The sequence below is a fragment of the Aptenodytes forsteri genome, unplaced genomic scaffold, assembly GCF_000699145.1.
Source record: "Aptenodytes forsteri isolate BGI_AS27 unplaced genomic scaffold, ASM69914v1 Scaffold99, whole genome shotgun sequence".
Taxonomy (NCBI): domain Eukaryota; kingdom Metazoa; phylum Chordata; class Aves; order Sphenisciformes; family Spheniscidae; genus Aptenodytes; species Aptenodytes forsteri.
This window is the reverse complement of record NW_008795321.1, coordinates 1,659,595-1,674,140: the sequence shown is the minus strand read 5'-3', so window position 1 is coordinate 1,674,140 and position 14,546 is coordinate 1,659,595. Positions and strand designations below refer to the sequence as shown.

The window sequence follows — 14,546 nt, the reverse complement described above, 5'->3', positions numbered from 1 at the left end:
CCGCCGGGGGACAGCCCCGGAGCGTGGGATGCGGGGGCAGACGGTGGGTCCCCCCCTCCGCTCCCCTCCGCTCCGCCCCCGGGTTTCTCCTGAGGCTGTCTCAGCACCCGGCGGGCAGACCGCGCGCATCGCCGCCTCGCTGACCCGCTATCTCGGTATTTCCACCCAACGCGGCCGTGCCGGCCAGGTGCTCCGCGCGGAGGGGTTTTCTGCCCGCAGAGCGGGTTAACCGGAGCCGAGTGCGGGGGGCACCCCACTGGCACGGCCCCAGACTTCACCTCGGAGCCTGGCATTCCACGTAATGGCGAAGCAAGCAGCAGCTCTGCGCTTACTCCGGGCTCCGGGGCGCACGGCACTGCCCCGGGTTAGCACCTGGGATCTGCCCGTCCCGACCCGCTGCCCAGGATGTCTGCGGTGGGTCCGTTTGCAGTTGCAGAGCCCTCCCCGCAGCCGTGTACCCAGGGCCTGTTGGAGTGGATGGCAACAGTGATCCCTACGCAGCCGGGCATCGGCTGTGACACCGGGACGCGACGCTGGTTATAAGCACCTGCTATCTTCTACCTGGCTGCACTGCATTTTACATGCCGCATTACCTTTCATATTTATGTCTTTCTCTCCTTCCAGAGCACGCAGCACTCTCCCACGGGCACATCTCCCTCGCCTGTCTCACGTTTCACATGTGAGATGCACACCCCACACGTATTTCACACTTGCTCCGAGATCCCAGGTCTGGATAAGACAGATCCCTAATAAATTTCTGCCTGTACCTTCTGCTGTCTCCCAGGGTCTAAGTCTTTTCCGTATGCAAACCTTTAACTGAGCTGTAAGACTTGTGGGTATGCAAGGGACGGCACGTGGCAGGGAAAAGAAAGCACTTCCACATTTTCTGTACTTACTTAAAACAGACTCTTGGACTTTCTAAACATGAAAGTGTGTAACAGCTTCATTAAGCCCTTAAGTCTTGTATGTTGTTGCACTGCTTTTTCTAGTAAAGCAACTTGTTTCTTCTTCTCCACAGGAGGAAAGAGACTGTCCCTGTATCTCACTCACCATTAACTGAGGGGTCAGATAAACCTTTGTCCATTACAAATTAGTGTTTATCATTTGGGAGATGTGCCAGTTACTGTGCAATGTAGTGGCAGTCAAACATTTTTATGTGAAGGCCAGAACATAGCTGTGTGGCTTGTGACAGGGAATCTCTTGTTGTGAGAGCTGTTCCTGGCATCCAAGTCCTTTGGTGGGGGAAGAGATTGTGCTGCTGTGTGCTGCGAGGCTGAGTGTTTCCCAAGGAGGCATTTTGAGACCCGAGTCTAATGTGAGCTATCTATCAGTTAGGAATTGCTTGCTGTGGGCATCGTATTACTAGTCACGTACGATGGTTTTGTAAACCAGTTTGGGAACCTCAAGTGCAAGAGCAGCAGCAGAGAACTAAAAATCAAGTTGTAAAACCATGGTTTTCACATTTATTCTCTTTGCTTACATCATTAAGTACCTCCAAAAATTCTTTCTCCAGCAGTCCAGCAGGACAATACACGTTATAGTAATGTCCAGTGTTACTGACATCCAGTTTTACCGGGTGTTCGTATAGTAACATCCACAACATCTTGTGCAGGATGTGGATTTTCCACTGAGCAAAAGAGCAGTCGTCCCATTGCCAGCATAGGGCTTTTGTCTTCCTGGGGAGGGAGCCTCAGCCAAGGACAGCAGCCAGCAGACTTTAGAATTTCAGCAGCACAGTTGCCTCTCTTGCTTTTTAGGGAGTAAGCTAGGGCCAGTAGCAGCATAACATTATAAATGTTGTGCTAGCACCCAGAGGCAGTTGTCGTATCTGCCTCCAGCATTTTCTTCTGCCCTTGCTCCATCCCTGGAAACACCCACTGTGTCTGCACCCTGTTTTATACTCAATGACTGCCCACATTCATTGCTAATTCTGAAGTATTTCTGGGTTTTATGGATTGAAGTCCTTGAGGTTTCAAACTTCATTTCAGCTACACATTTCCATATTTTTCTCTACAATATTCTCCAGAAAAGTCACATATGTTGTACAGTAAGTACCTTTTAAAATTATCTGAGTGGCGATATTCATGAGTTCCTTATCTTAGCTGCTGTCAAACTGATTAGTTTACAGGGCTGAGGAACGGACAGCCTCATATTTGACAGCAGACTTTGGGGAGGGGGGAAATCTGAGTTTAAAAACTTTAAAAATACCCATTTTTACTTTCAGTTTTATTAGAAAACTATTCCTCAGAAATGCAAGTGTGAGGAAAACCTGCTTGTGTTAATTTGCTCTGCTTTCCTAAGAATTAACTTTACTTTCCTAGTTTATAAATTGCCTTATGGGCTGGCTTCCCTCTGCTAGGAACACCTTCTTTTTTTTTTGCAGAAGGCAAGTAGAGAAGGTTGCATCTTTGTGGCTGACTCTTCCTGTTGCCAAAATTGTCCCTACCTTACAATAAGCCCTTCTTCTACAGTTTTTTCCCCCAAAAGCCTTTCTTCTATGGATAGCTTTTGTGGCAGTTCCTTCCCTCATACAAAGAAAGGTTAGTTAGCTGAAGTAAAGTCCCATCTCCTCTAGAATCTGAACTTTTTATTATCCATTTAAGGTTGCTTGCCTTTTGAGAAACTCTGATGCCTGCCTTACACTGATATGGCTGCCATCAATGTATTGGGGGTTATCTGAACAAAGGCTGTGTTGATACGACATTAAAAGTGTATTTTCCAGAAGGGCCCAGTCACAATCATGGAATCATAGAACAGTTTGGGTTGGAAGGGACCTTTAAAGGTCATCTAGTCCAACCCCTCTGCAGTGAGCAGGAACATCTTCAACTAGATCAGGTTGCTCATAAATAGTAGCCTGAATAAACAAAACTTTTAAATCATAATATTTTTATTTGCTTCTTTGTAAAAATTCTGCTGCTTGTTCCTGAAAACATCCCTGTGGGATCAGCATCTGCCTTAGAGGAATGGAAAGAAGGTGAGTAAAAATCAAAACTGACACCATTTCTGGAGCTCTGGTTTGCAAACAAGAACATCAGAAAGCCTAATATCTCAGAGGACAACTCTTCAAAGTTAGGACTATAAAGCAGCCTGCTACTTGGGCTGAAACAAAGAATTTACAGCCCAGCAACGAAGAACTCTGCTGTTGTCTCAAGGGGAACAGAATTTGTTTCCAAATGGGGATTTATCCCAGCTCCTCCCTTTACACAGGATTTCTTTGCCTATTTTTGCCTTCTAGTAATTGAGCTGCTCACAGGAAAGAAAATGTCACAGAAAACGAGTATTTGCTGTCATCTAGTGGTAACAGTTATTTTAACAACTGTTTGTTCCTGGCTCTACAACAATGCAGTTTTAGTTTTCTCCTGGGAAATTCTATATCTGATGTTGGTTTTATGCTCTTTTCCAGGTAGCAAAGGAGAGGATTTATGAAGACTAAAAAGCCTGTATCCTTTTACTGATGGTTCAGTCTAAAATCATACTAAGAATTTTTTCCTGCCAAATGCTTTCCTCTTTCTTCTAAAACTAAGAGAATTCTGACTTCATTTTTTTGATGGACTTTGCTGACATCATCGCAAGATTGAACGACGATGTCAAAGGTGCCTGAGATGATAAGCTTTAGCTTTTCACCCCCACCACCATAGGAAGAGGGATAACTTTAATCATCTTCTTTAAACACAGTGGAGAGAGTGTTACCTTTATAGTTCATTTTTTTCCCACAGGTATTCTTGGTGCTGCAGGATGGACAGTGACGCATGAAATCTTGAGGTATCATTCACATCTGTAACATACCATGCATGGTGTGCTGAGTTACAGCTCCTATTGCTTGGTGTAGCTCTGTAGATATCAATAAAGCTGCATCAATTTATACTCTTTGAAGAACTGTCAAATAAGGTACCCCTGCTTTGCATCATTTAAAGGCAGTTACACTGACAGCTGTTAGATGGAGCATGCTCTGGACAGGACTGTCCAATAATGCAGCAGAAAACCAGGAAAACCATGAATGTTAAACCTGGGATGCTGCATTCTGCCCAAGGTGTGGCATGCAGGAAAGGGTAGGATGGATGAGAAATGGGGTTATGCCATAATACACCTTTGATTAAGGGATAACACTACGAAAAAGTGATGTGGGGTCCACAAAGACCGACTTCCAAGTTTATGTGAACCTCTTTTTAACTATCTGTGTTGTAACAATGTGTATTATAAAGGAAAAAGTTAAATTGTCTTATGTTTTCAAGTATGGTTCCAGCCCTTTCCACTTGAATATGATCTTAGGAAGGCTGGAGGACACGCTTGTAAACTTTGGACCAAGATCACCCCAGAACAATTATTTTGTGTTAAGGCAGGGATAGCTTCAACACTGGATAAAAGCTAAAAATAAAGGTCCAGAAACCCCAGAAAACCACGACTTTGGTAGTGTGTTTGCTGGTTAATCTTTTGGCCGTGAGAGAGGCTGGAAGGGAAGTGGCATCATTGACATAATCTGATTCAAAGGAAAACCTGACAGGCAAAAGCCAACAAGAGCAAGTCCAACCAGCACCCTCGGTAAAAGTGGTAGGTAGAAACAGCCTTCCACTTCTGTGCAAGGGGAGCCTCCTGGGAAAAAAGAACTTGTAACTCTAGAGTAAAGAAATAAAGCAGCATGTTACTTCTCTGGAAGCATTGTGGTCTAAATAAGACAGGTTTGTTCAAGCCAGTTCCATGACAGATTCATCTCTGCAGCAGTAGGCTCCAAAGACCTCAACCCAGATGTGGACTGCAGGTATAAATAGATAATTAACTCAGTGTCTCCGACAACCTTAAGGAAATGCCCTACTTAACAGCTGCAATTGATACTTCATTTTATTTTATCTAACTTTCTATTGCAACTACCAAGTACAGCTACACTCATTTTCCAGAGGGCATCAAATTTTTGTTCCACTTACACGTTCACAGACTCTAAATAAGAAAATCTGATGTTACCCTGGATTTATCTGAGGCCAGATGAAAGGTCAGGTAAGACCAGGACCAGAAGACACACCAAAACCGAAAGGCTAGTTTGGCTGACTACAAGTCCCCAAAGACATACATCCAAATGGATATCCCTAATTAAGCACCCTTCCTGGCTTGCAGGTCGTGAGAACTGAGAGTGAACTTCCCAGAGATGAGCCACAGGATATGGTAGGTTATGGAAGCCAAAACCAAATCAGACTTTTCCTGTGGACAGACCCTCAAAGAGCAGACTTTAAGATAGACCAGACATGCCCACAGAAGGAGGCGCTGCTCGACCACTTTCCACATTGCTGGTGGCACCTCCAGTTGGGTGGGGTTCTCAGCCGCAAATCAGGACTCAGATGCAGATATCTTGAGGCGTCTTGAAATTACATCTTTGACTCATTTTGTCTGATTTTTTTCTGTATTTTAAAGTCAAAGTTTCTTTCTGGATTATTTTATCAATTTAAAGTACTGCTTTTCCGTCTGTCTAACCTCGGTGGTGGCCAAAGAAACAATCAGAGCCACTTGAATATGGAGAAGTTGTTTAGCACACACAGTATATTGCTGTAAGGAATTTTTCTTCTTTTCATCAGCTATAGTCAGAAGATAAAATAAGTTTCTTGGCAAAATCAATTTGTCAGCTAGAATTTAGAGTATGCATGCTGAAAAATTACTTGACCCTTGACATGAGAGAGAGGGGAACTCTTAAAAAGAGAAAAATCCCAAGTGCTTTGTCCAATAATATTCCCTCAAACAGCAGGGCCAGAAACAGGAAGCAGTGAAGAGTGAAGTTAACAACATCTTTTTCAGTGGGTGCAAAAACAAACAAAGAAAACCTTTAAGCAACTATGTAAAGTGATCAAAACCATGATATTGACACTTACTAAGGAACTGCTGGAATCCTGTCTGGGACCCTTTCTCAAAACAGGGCTTTTTAATCTCTAGGTCTCAAAGTGCTTTCTGAAAGGCCAGTGGACTTGGTTCGTTAACTGAGGGACTTAAATATATTGTGACTTCCCCAAAAACTCAGAAAGAAAACTGGTATTAAAATCCTTTTTTTTTCCCACATTCCAAGGAGCTGTTTTTCCATGCTGCTTTCTTTTTCCATTTTTGTTGTATTCCTGAATAGTTTTAGTCTTGAGTCCTTGTCAGAGACACTGTGACTCACAGCAGGGGCGATGACGGTTTGCTTTTCCTGCTTTGATATATTGTTGTAGAAGCCGGTGTATATAAGACAAGGAATCCCTGTACCAAACAATCATTATGTCGAGTGTGTAACTTCCTTCAGGTGTCTTTATTATCAGAAGGGGTTTCGGGGTAACATTTCCCGCTCTGTGTTTTTAAACTTTGTATATATGTGTCCTGGTTTCAGCTGGGATAGAGTTAATTTCCTTCCTAGTAGCTGGTACAGTGCTGTGTTTTGGATTTAGGATGAGAACAATGTTGATCACACACCGATGTTTTAGTTGTTGCTAAGTCGTGCTTACACTAGTCAAGGACTTTTCAGCTTCCCATGCTCTACCGACTGAGAAGGCTGGGGGTGCACAAGAAGCTGGGAGGGGGCACAGCCAGGACAGCTGACCCAAACTGGCCGAAGGGACATTCCATACCATGTGACGTCACGCTCAGTACATAAACTGGGGAAAGCTGGCCGGGGGGGCCGCTGCTTGGGAGGTGGCTGGGCATCGGTCGGCAGGTGGGGAGCAATTGCACTGTGCATCACTTATTTTGTATATTCTTTTATCATTATTACTATTTGCGCTTCCTTTTCTATCCTATTAAACTGTCCTTATCTCAGCCCACAAATTTTACTTTTTTTTCCCTGATTCTCTCCCCCATCCCACTGGGGAGGGGGAGGAGTGAGCGAATGACTGTGTGGTGTTTAGCTGCCTGCCGGGTTAAACCACAACAATATGCTTTGACTTAATGTTAAAAATCCCAGGCTTTTGAAATGGATGGACAGTAGATCTATACTATAAATTCAGTCTCTGCTTCATGTACCCACCTGTTAGTCCAGCAATAAGCCCAGCATTATCTCTGTTACCTTTACTACCTAGCATCCCTGGGGCTGGTAGATAGATAGCCAGGTTATACTTGAGAATGTATTTTTTACTTCTGTATTATTACTGTCCAGCTCCCAGGATCAAACCATTGTGCCGAGATTTTCATTGTACTCAGTAATTCCACCACTGGAAAGGATAAACATACATAAAGCTACCTTATAAGGAGTGGACCATGAAGTAATTTGGCTGCCAGGATTGTGCAGTGCACAAGTGGGTGATCATGTGGAAGAGGCCATTCAGTTGGCAGTATCTGTAAGGCGTATTTTGTCATGGTTATAGAGTATGATGTCATCTGAGCCACTGCAGCCTGGAGGGCCTAGTCTTGTGTCACTCTCATTGGATGCAGTGGTAGTGCCTATTTCTCACACCTCTGAAAATCAGACCTGAAATCTGCAGGACTGCTGCAGTAGGACCTATTTGCAGGTTATGTTTTATTCTTTGCATATCATGTGCCAGAATGCCAATCATATGGATAAAGTTTCCACTCTTAACTTGTGACTTAATTGGTAAATAGCCATAAATGGAAGTGCAAGGCTTCCACAGTATATATGGAATAAGCTATTGCTAAATCAGGCCTTGACGACACATTGCTTTCTTGGCAGCACAAACAGCTTCTTAAAACAGAATATATCTCCAACACATAGTCTAGCAAGACTGTGGTGACCGCACACTTAATTTTACATACAGTAAGATTAATTAGCTTACTTATTTGTAGTTAGAAAGTATGAATCTCTTCACAGTGGACAAAAGTAAGGGTGTGAAGCATCTTTCCATATTCAGCACTTCCACAGAGCTTGTGTTGGACTCAGAGAATCTGTCACTTCCTGAGCAGGTGTCGTGGTTTAACCCCAGCCGGCAACTAAGCCCCACGCAGCCGCTCGCTCACTCCCCCCCGGTGGGATGGGGGGCAGAGTCGGAAGGGTAAATGGGAAAACTCGTGGGTTGAGATAAAGACAGTTTAATAGGTAAAGCAAAAGCCGCACACGCAAGCAAAGGAAAACAAGGAATTCATTGACTCCTTCCCATCGGCAGGCAGGTGTTCAGCCATCTCCAGGAAAGCAGGGCTCCATCACATGTAATGGTTACTTGGGAAGACAAACGCCATCACTCTGAACGTCCCCCCCCTTCTTTCTTCTTCCCCCAGCTTTATATGCTGAGCATGACATCATATGGTATGGAATATCCCTGTGGTCAGTTGGGGTCAGCTGTCCCAGCTGTGTCCCCTCCCAGCTTCTTGTGCACCCCCAGCCTACTCGCTGGTGGGGTGGGGTGAGGGGCAGAAGAGGCCTTGGCTCTGTGTAAGCACTGCTCAGCAGTAACTAAAACATCCCTGTGTTACCAACACTGTTTCCAGCACAAATCCAAAACTTAGCCCCATACTAGCTACTGTGAAGAAAATTAACTCTATTCCAGCCAAAACCAGCACAACAGGAATTTAATTAGTTAATTACAATATGTTAGCATTTGAGAATGTTGGTATTTTAGATGGCTTAAGTATATTTCCAGATTTTGTGAAGAACTCATACGGGATCCATGTCAGACATCTCTGTTTTTTTGCATCTCTGCTACATTCTTTCTAGGCATTAACTACATTGAAACATATTTATGGGGTAGCAGGAAGGAATCGTACTGCAGAGCGTCCTTTCCAACTGCCTTCTCCTCAACCACTAGACTGTGTGGCTCTTTTCTTTCCCTAGCTTTCCCTTCTCCAACCCCATCATAGCTCTTTCCACCCTTGAATCATGTTACTTCCCAATCTGTACTTAATTAAATGACAGCAACAAACATTGCATGTGCTGACGGTTCTTCATTCCATCCTGAACTTTCTGGTATTAATTTATTTTTAATTCCCATGCAGAAAAAGAATAATCTCACATCTGTATATAAATCCCAACATGAATTCAAGTGAAAAATACAGACTTTCTTCCCAGAATATGCCCTCTGCAGATGTCCTAACTCCTAATATTGGTGGCTAGCATGTGCCCAAAGAATTGTACAAATTTTACAGCTTATTTGAATGATTGACTCTAGCAGCTGTTAAAAAAGGGTTACTGAACAATACCGGGAAAAACTTGAATCATATATTACTTACAGCCTTTTTATCAATGCAGCATTTATTCCACCCCTTGTTTCCCCTGTGCCAATCCAGACAGGCTGCCTAATGAGAAGCTGTAATTTGTGCAGAAGCATATCCACTACATCCGGGATTTCAGGCATCCAGCAAAAGCCGTTGCACAGCAGTGCCTGTTTTGGCCTGCACAGCCATTTAGCAAACCCAGCATGTGGAGTAAGACTTTAACACATCTGTTATTATTTCCCTTAATCTACAAGGAGTGGATAACAGGTGACGGATCTAGGAAAGCTGTGTAAATAAGTAGAACGGTGCTCTCGCTAGTGAGGCGACATACTCGGAGGAGGAGAATTGCATTCCCCCTTGCAGGACCGGACAGAGGGCTTACTTCGACTCCCAGGAATTACATTTTGTTTCCTGTCCAGTGATGGTGAGTCACATTCCAGGCTGCCGTTAAGGCGATAGGAGAAATAAAGTGCCAGCTGCTTCCCCTGCTCGTTCCAGTCCTGGCAGCGGAGGCTAGACCAGCAATGGAGCTGCTGAACTAACTGTGGCAGGACTAGAGCAGGGACAAAGACAGTTGCTTGGGTCCATGTTCAGATTCTCCTTCTTCCCCACGTTGGAAGATCCATCACGATGGATCTGTTGTTCACACTCTTGCGTAACACCTTGTGGCCTAGCATTCAATGCGCTCGCCCGAGTATTTCTAAGGAATTACTTGTTGAAAATAAGAATGATGGGACTGGTCTGTCAGTAACACTGGAAAATGAAAAATTGCTAGTGATTCTAAGATATCCAAAGCACTAATTTGAGTAGGCATGTTGTTAGAGTTTTGAAATGGATATTTATCTAGATTTTCTCTGCTATGCACAAAACTAGTTGAATAAACTTTCTGCAACTGACTCTTTGGGCATTTTGGGGGATGCTCTTTTTACAAAAGTTGCTTTCTCTGTTAGGTTAATGATTGGTGATCTTCCTTCCTCCCTTCCTCAGTCCCATCCTTCCTTCCTTCCTTGTTTCTCCTGATTTGATGGATAGTAGCGGGCAATTTTGTAAGTCAGACCTCACTTATACAACATCACGAGTTGCTGACATAGCAGTAAATCAGTTGCCAATTATGAGAGTTATGTTTTCAGGGAATTTTTCCTGTTTGGGCTTTGTAAATCAATTTGCATGTAAGTTTGTGTGAAAATGTTCCTTAGAACAATTGCCCTGTTTCACAGTAATCAGAGACTTACAGCTGTAGTGAAATAGAGCCTTTTCTGGTGATTAAGTATAATTTCCAGAAAACAACCTCACTGAGTTGTGGTATCCACCAGATCATAAATACTACTTCTCAATAAAGCTCTGCTACAAGGGAACTAACTTTCCTATAAGAGTACAAAATACACTTTCTCTGCCTTTTCTAAACATTATAGCAAGGCTTACATAGAAAAGCTTTCATTTGTGAATTGAAAGACAAGACAGATCAAGTCAGTCAAAATATCTAAAAAATTTTCAATTTTATTTTATCTTTTAATTTTTTTAACTCCTAAGTAATTTACATTTTGAAACAAAGTCATTGCAAGTCAAAGAAAACAAAGTATTCACAAATAGGAAATGTCTCAATGGGAAGCACTGGTTTTAAAACTAATTTTGCTTTTATTAGCAAAATATATTAATTGAAATTAATTGAAATATTTCAATATATTAATTGAAATTAGCCATTTTCTTTGAGTGGTTTTGATAAGCCAACATTTCATTTTTATAACCTTTTTGCAAAATCCTTTTTTCAATAGCTCAGGTTAACAGTCTTCATCTTATAATAACACTACTGTATGCCATTCTTCAAATGATAACTGCACTATAAGAGTAATTGGAAAATCCAGTTCAGTGGCAGAATGAGAATTTGAACTGCAAAATATGGCACCACGGGGAATGGCTGAATTAATTTTCAGTGTCCACATTTCTATCACAAACACATAATGTATGAAACAATTGTAAAAATATGTTTCTGCCTGAAACTTGGGTATTATACTAGCGCTGAATTGTGATCTTCGTAGTGCAACTGAAGGAGCAAAACTTGCTTAGTTAATGGTGCTGGTACAGTTCTGCCGCAACAGTTGTAAGCCAATACAAAAGATTTTTCCTTAACAGAAAGTAAGCTTCAGGTCCACAGCAATTTCTTGTATATTAGCATCAAACCAGAGCTGGGCTGGGCTTCCATAATCTACCTTTAAGAAGATCCATTAGTGGTTTCTGCCATCTTGCAGAGGGGACACTTCTGGTCACCAGGTCAACTGAATTAGAAGTAACTGTGGGTATAGAGGGCTTCTGTTGCTGTGGGACACATTTCTTTCCGTTGAGTCAACACAGACAACAACCCAATGGCCAGCTCAGTGCATGAAAAAATCGGACCTAAAGGGACAAAGAAAGGCACCAGTACAATGCTGTAAAAAAAAGCTGAGGAAACACAAAAATTACGGCTCTTAAAGCAATTAACATTGACTTAGTCAGTTGCACAAGACATGAGTTATGGTAAACATCTTAAGGCTCAGGAATTAAAAAGCTTTAAGAATCAAAGTAAGGGTTGAAAATGTTCCTGAACTAGATAGCATATGTCAAGCTTGCAAAATTGGCAGTCAGAAAGCTAATTGTTTTACTTGGAAATGGAATAAATTTAACATGTATCCTATCACTCCATTAAGTTGTTTTTTATCTTAACAACCTTTTAAAAACTAACACACAACACACTATGGTAATACTAAGAATATATTTAGCTGTTGTTTTCCAAGAAGGCATTCCAGACTTTTAATATCATCCCATATTGATAATTACTCATTTGTTAGAGATACATAGCAGTAATAACTTAATGAACTGCAATATTGGCCATTTACAGAGACCTCTACTTTTCAGTGACTGCTTGTGGGACTTGCGTTGGATTCAAAAGAATTTGAAGCGCATCCCCATGTATAAATGTATCAACATAATGCTAATCTAGGTACTTGAAAATTGAAGCATTTATTAAAAAAAGTAAAAGATTGTTCCTTTTCTTCAGCTTTTTACTACAATGTTCAGGCTCTCTACATTAACTTTTTCATGCTTTGCACTGCTACAGTGAAGGCTGGTAAATTTTTTTTTTTTTAAACAAAACCTGAGCTTCTCAGGAAATTGCATAACTTTGGGAACCGGAGTTTTGCAAAGTATTACAGGAATCACAGTAAAAGAGGGGTCACATAAATTTTTGCTTGGTCTTAACTCAAGCAGAGCCAGAGCTTGAACTAAAAAATTTACAGTGCTCTTTACAACCCATTACACTCCTGGTAGAGCCACTGTCAAGGTGATGCTTGAAAAGACTGCAAAACACACTTTTTCTTCATTCTTCAGCACCGTTTATGTAAATGATATGGGTGAAGACACACACTTCTGGAAAACTGTCACTGATTGTCCCTCTTAAATGTACATTCTGGGAATGTCAGTGTTTGTAGAGTTTTTAAAACTGATTCAAACTGATACATTTTCTTCCAAATGCTGAACACATTTCCCCTATCCATATGAAAAATGCAGTCAATTCTCTACTTCGAAGACTAATACTTTGCTTCTTACTTTGGTCATGTGTTTTCCTTTATTTGGCATTTGGAACTTATCATGCGTTGTTTCTAATGCTTTCGACCTTTGTTGCTGTTTCCTTGTTGGATACTTGCTGTGGTAGATACCAGTTATCTGATTCCATTTCAGCTTTCACTAATGCAGACTATATGTTGTGGCTTCATTACTGTAGCTGTGCCTTGTTTACATTAGGGATGTGAGAACTGGCATTTCCACACTGCAGAATTTTTCCTTTTGCTATTCAAAATTCTGAATTGGTACAGGAAGCCACAAATGTGACTACAGACTAGGAGGTCTAACAAAAGAGAAGGAAGAGATTACTGCTTCCCTGTATCTGTTCTGGCCCTCTGCCAGAGGATATGGCCCAGTATATACGTGTTCCTTCAACAGAGCTAGAATTCCTGTATCTGCTTCCGTGGATCAGTTTATTTAAACTGAACTGTTGGGCCTCGCCTACTGTAGCATGTATAGTGTTCTACTATGAAGGTCCGTGGTCGCTGCTGAAGGGATGGATGAGTAGCAGACAATCATATCTTAAACTGTCATACTCTATCTGCTATGAACCACTAAAGAGTCTGCAGAGATAGGGCTCAAAAGCACCACTGAGTTCCTCTGGTTACCATTCATAAGGTGACTCTCACTAACTCTTAATGAGCTCTTAGTCTATGTAACAGGCAAAAGCATTTTACCCCATGTTTGCCTGGCCACCTCCTGTCACGCAGCTAACGTGTTGTCTTGTTAAGCCGTGACACTCCATCGTGCTTCTGAGCAGTTTATGAGCAGACTCCTTCATAGAGACCTGAAGAATGCCTTACAAAATTATTTTTGTATGCTCAGATGCAGGTCTACGCCAGGGATTTCTTAAGCACATTAAGAATGACATCTAGGTTACAGGACTATTTTTTCCAACTCTCCAGCCAACAGAGTTGTCCCAGCAAAATATTGTTGTGTGGGCCCAGTGTGAAACAAGTATTTGGATGGAAAATTTCAGCTGATGTTTGACAGTCATAGGCATCTGTAAACATAGCCTTTATACCGGGAAATGGCAGGCGTCTTTGCAATTGCCAGTGCCACCACCTCTGCAGAATGAACTTAAGCAGCATGAACACATATGCCAATGAACTCAGCCTCACCGCATCGTATGAAATACCTTACAGTATGTCAAAGGGAAAGACATCTTCAGAGGGTTGCTCTGCCTTGCAGGGAGTAAGCCTGGACAGAAACCAGCAGGATCAGTTATCCTACAATCCGACTAGACCCTTCCTGTAGTACTCAGCTCCTGCTGTGAAAAAAACAAAACTAAAACCACCCTGTAAGCCTGCTTACTACGCAATAAACTTGCTTTCGAGCAATATAGTTTAAAAAAAAATCGATTCCCCTCGCTTAAGGTTTAGTAGTGAAAGAACTTGTTCATTCTTCAGTTGCCTGTTCTGTTTTGTCGCTTGCAAAACGGGACAGTACCACCTCCTGGTCTTACTCCAGCCTGGGGACTGATCCTCTGCTACGTGTGGGTGCTGCCCCTACCTTCAGCTGGGAGGTGCTACCGAAGGGGGGAGACGGCCGGCTGTTCTTCATGCCGCCCAGAGGTACGCGACTCCCGAGGCACGGCGGCTGCCCATCTGCTGGCCGGGAGGGAGGCAGCCGGCGGGGGTCGGTGGGGACGGCCCCAGCGCTGACAGAGCGTGATCCCCCCGAGCAAGTGTGTCGTGCTGGCTCGCCTTCTCCCCCCTGCCTCCAGTTACATCCCTGGCAGGAGACCGCGATTCTCGGCTTCGCTTTCCAGGGTTATTTTTGGCCGGGGCCGCCGCATGCTGATGGCAGCGGACTGGCAAGCCCAGGTCGGAAGGGGGTCGTGT

At 42.8% G+C, this 14,546-nt stretch overlaps 1 protein-coding gene across 1 annotated transcript in view; it reads left to right on the top strand.

Moving 5' to 3' along the window:
• The first annotated feature begins 301 nt into the window (after positions 1-301).
• PGM5 (phosphoglucomutase 5) overlaps positions 302-14,546 on the top strand; it is a 93,494-nt gene continuing 79,249 nt past the window's right edge. The window contains exon 1 of the mRNA XM_009279950.1: positions 302-364. Coding sequence (XP_009278225.1) covers positions 302-364 — 63 coding nt within the window. The remainder of the gene's footprint in view (positions 365-14,546) is intronic.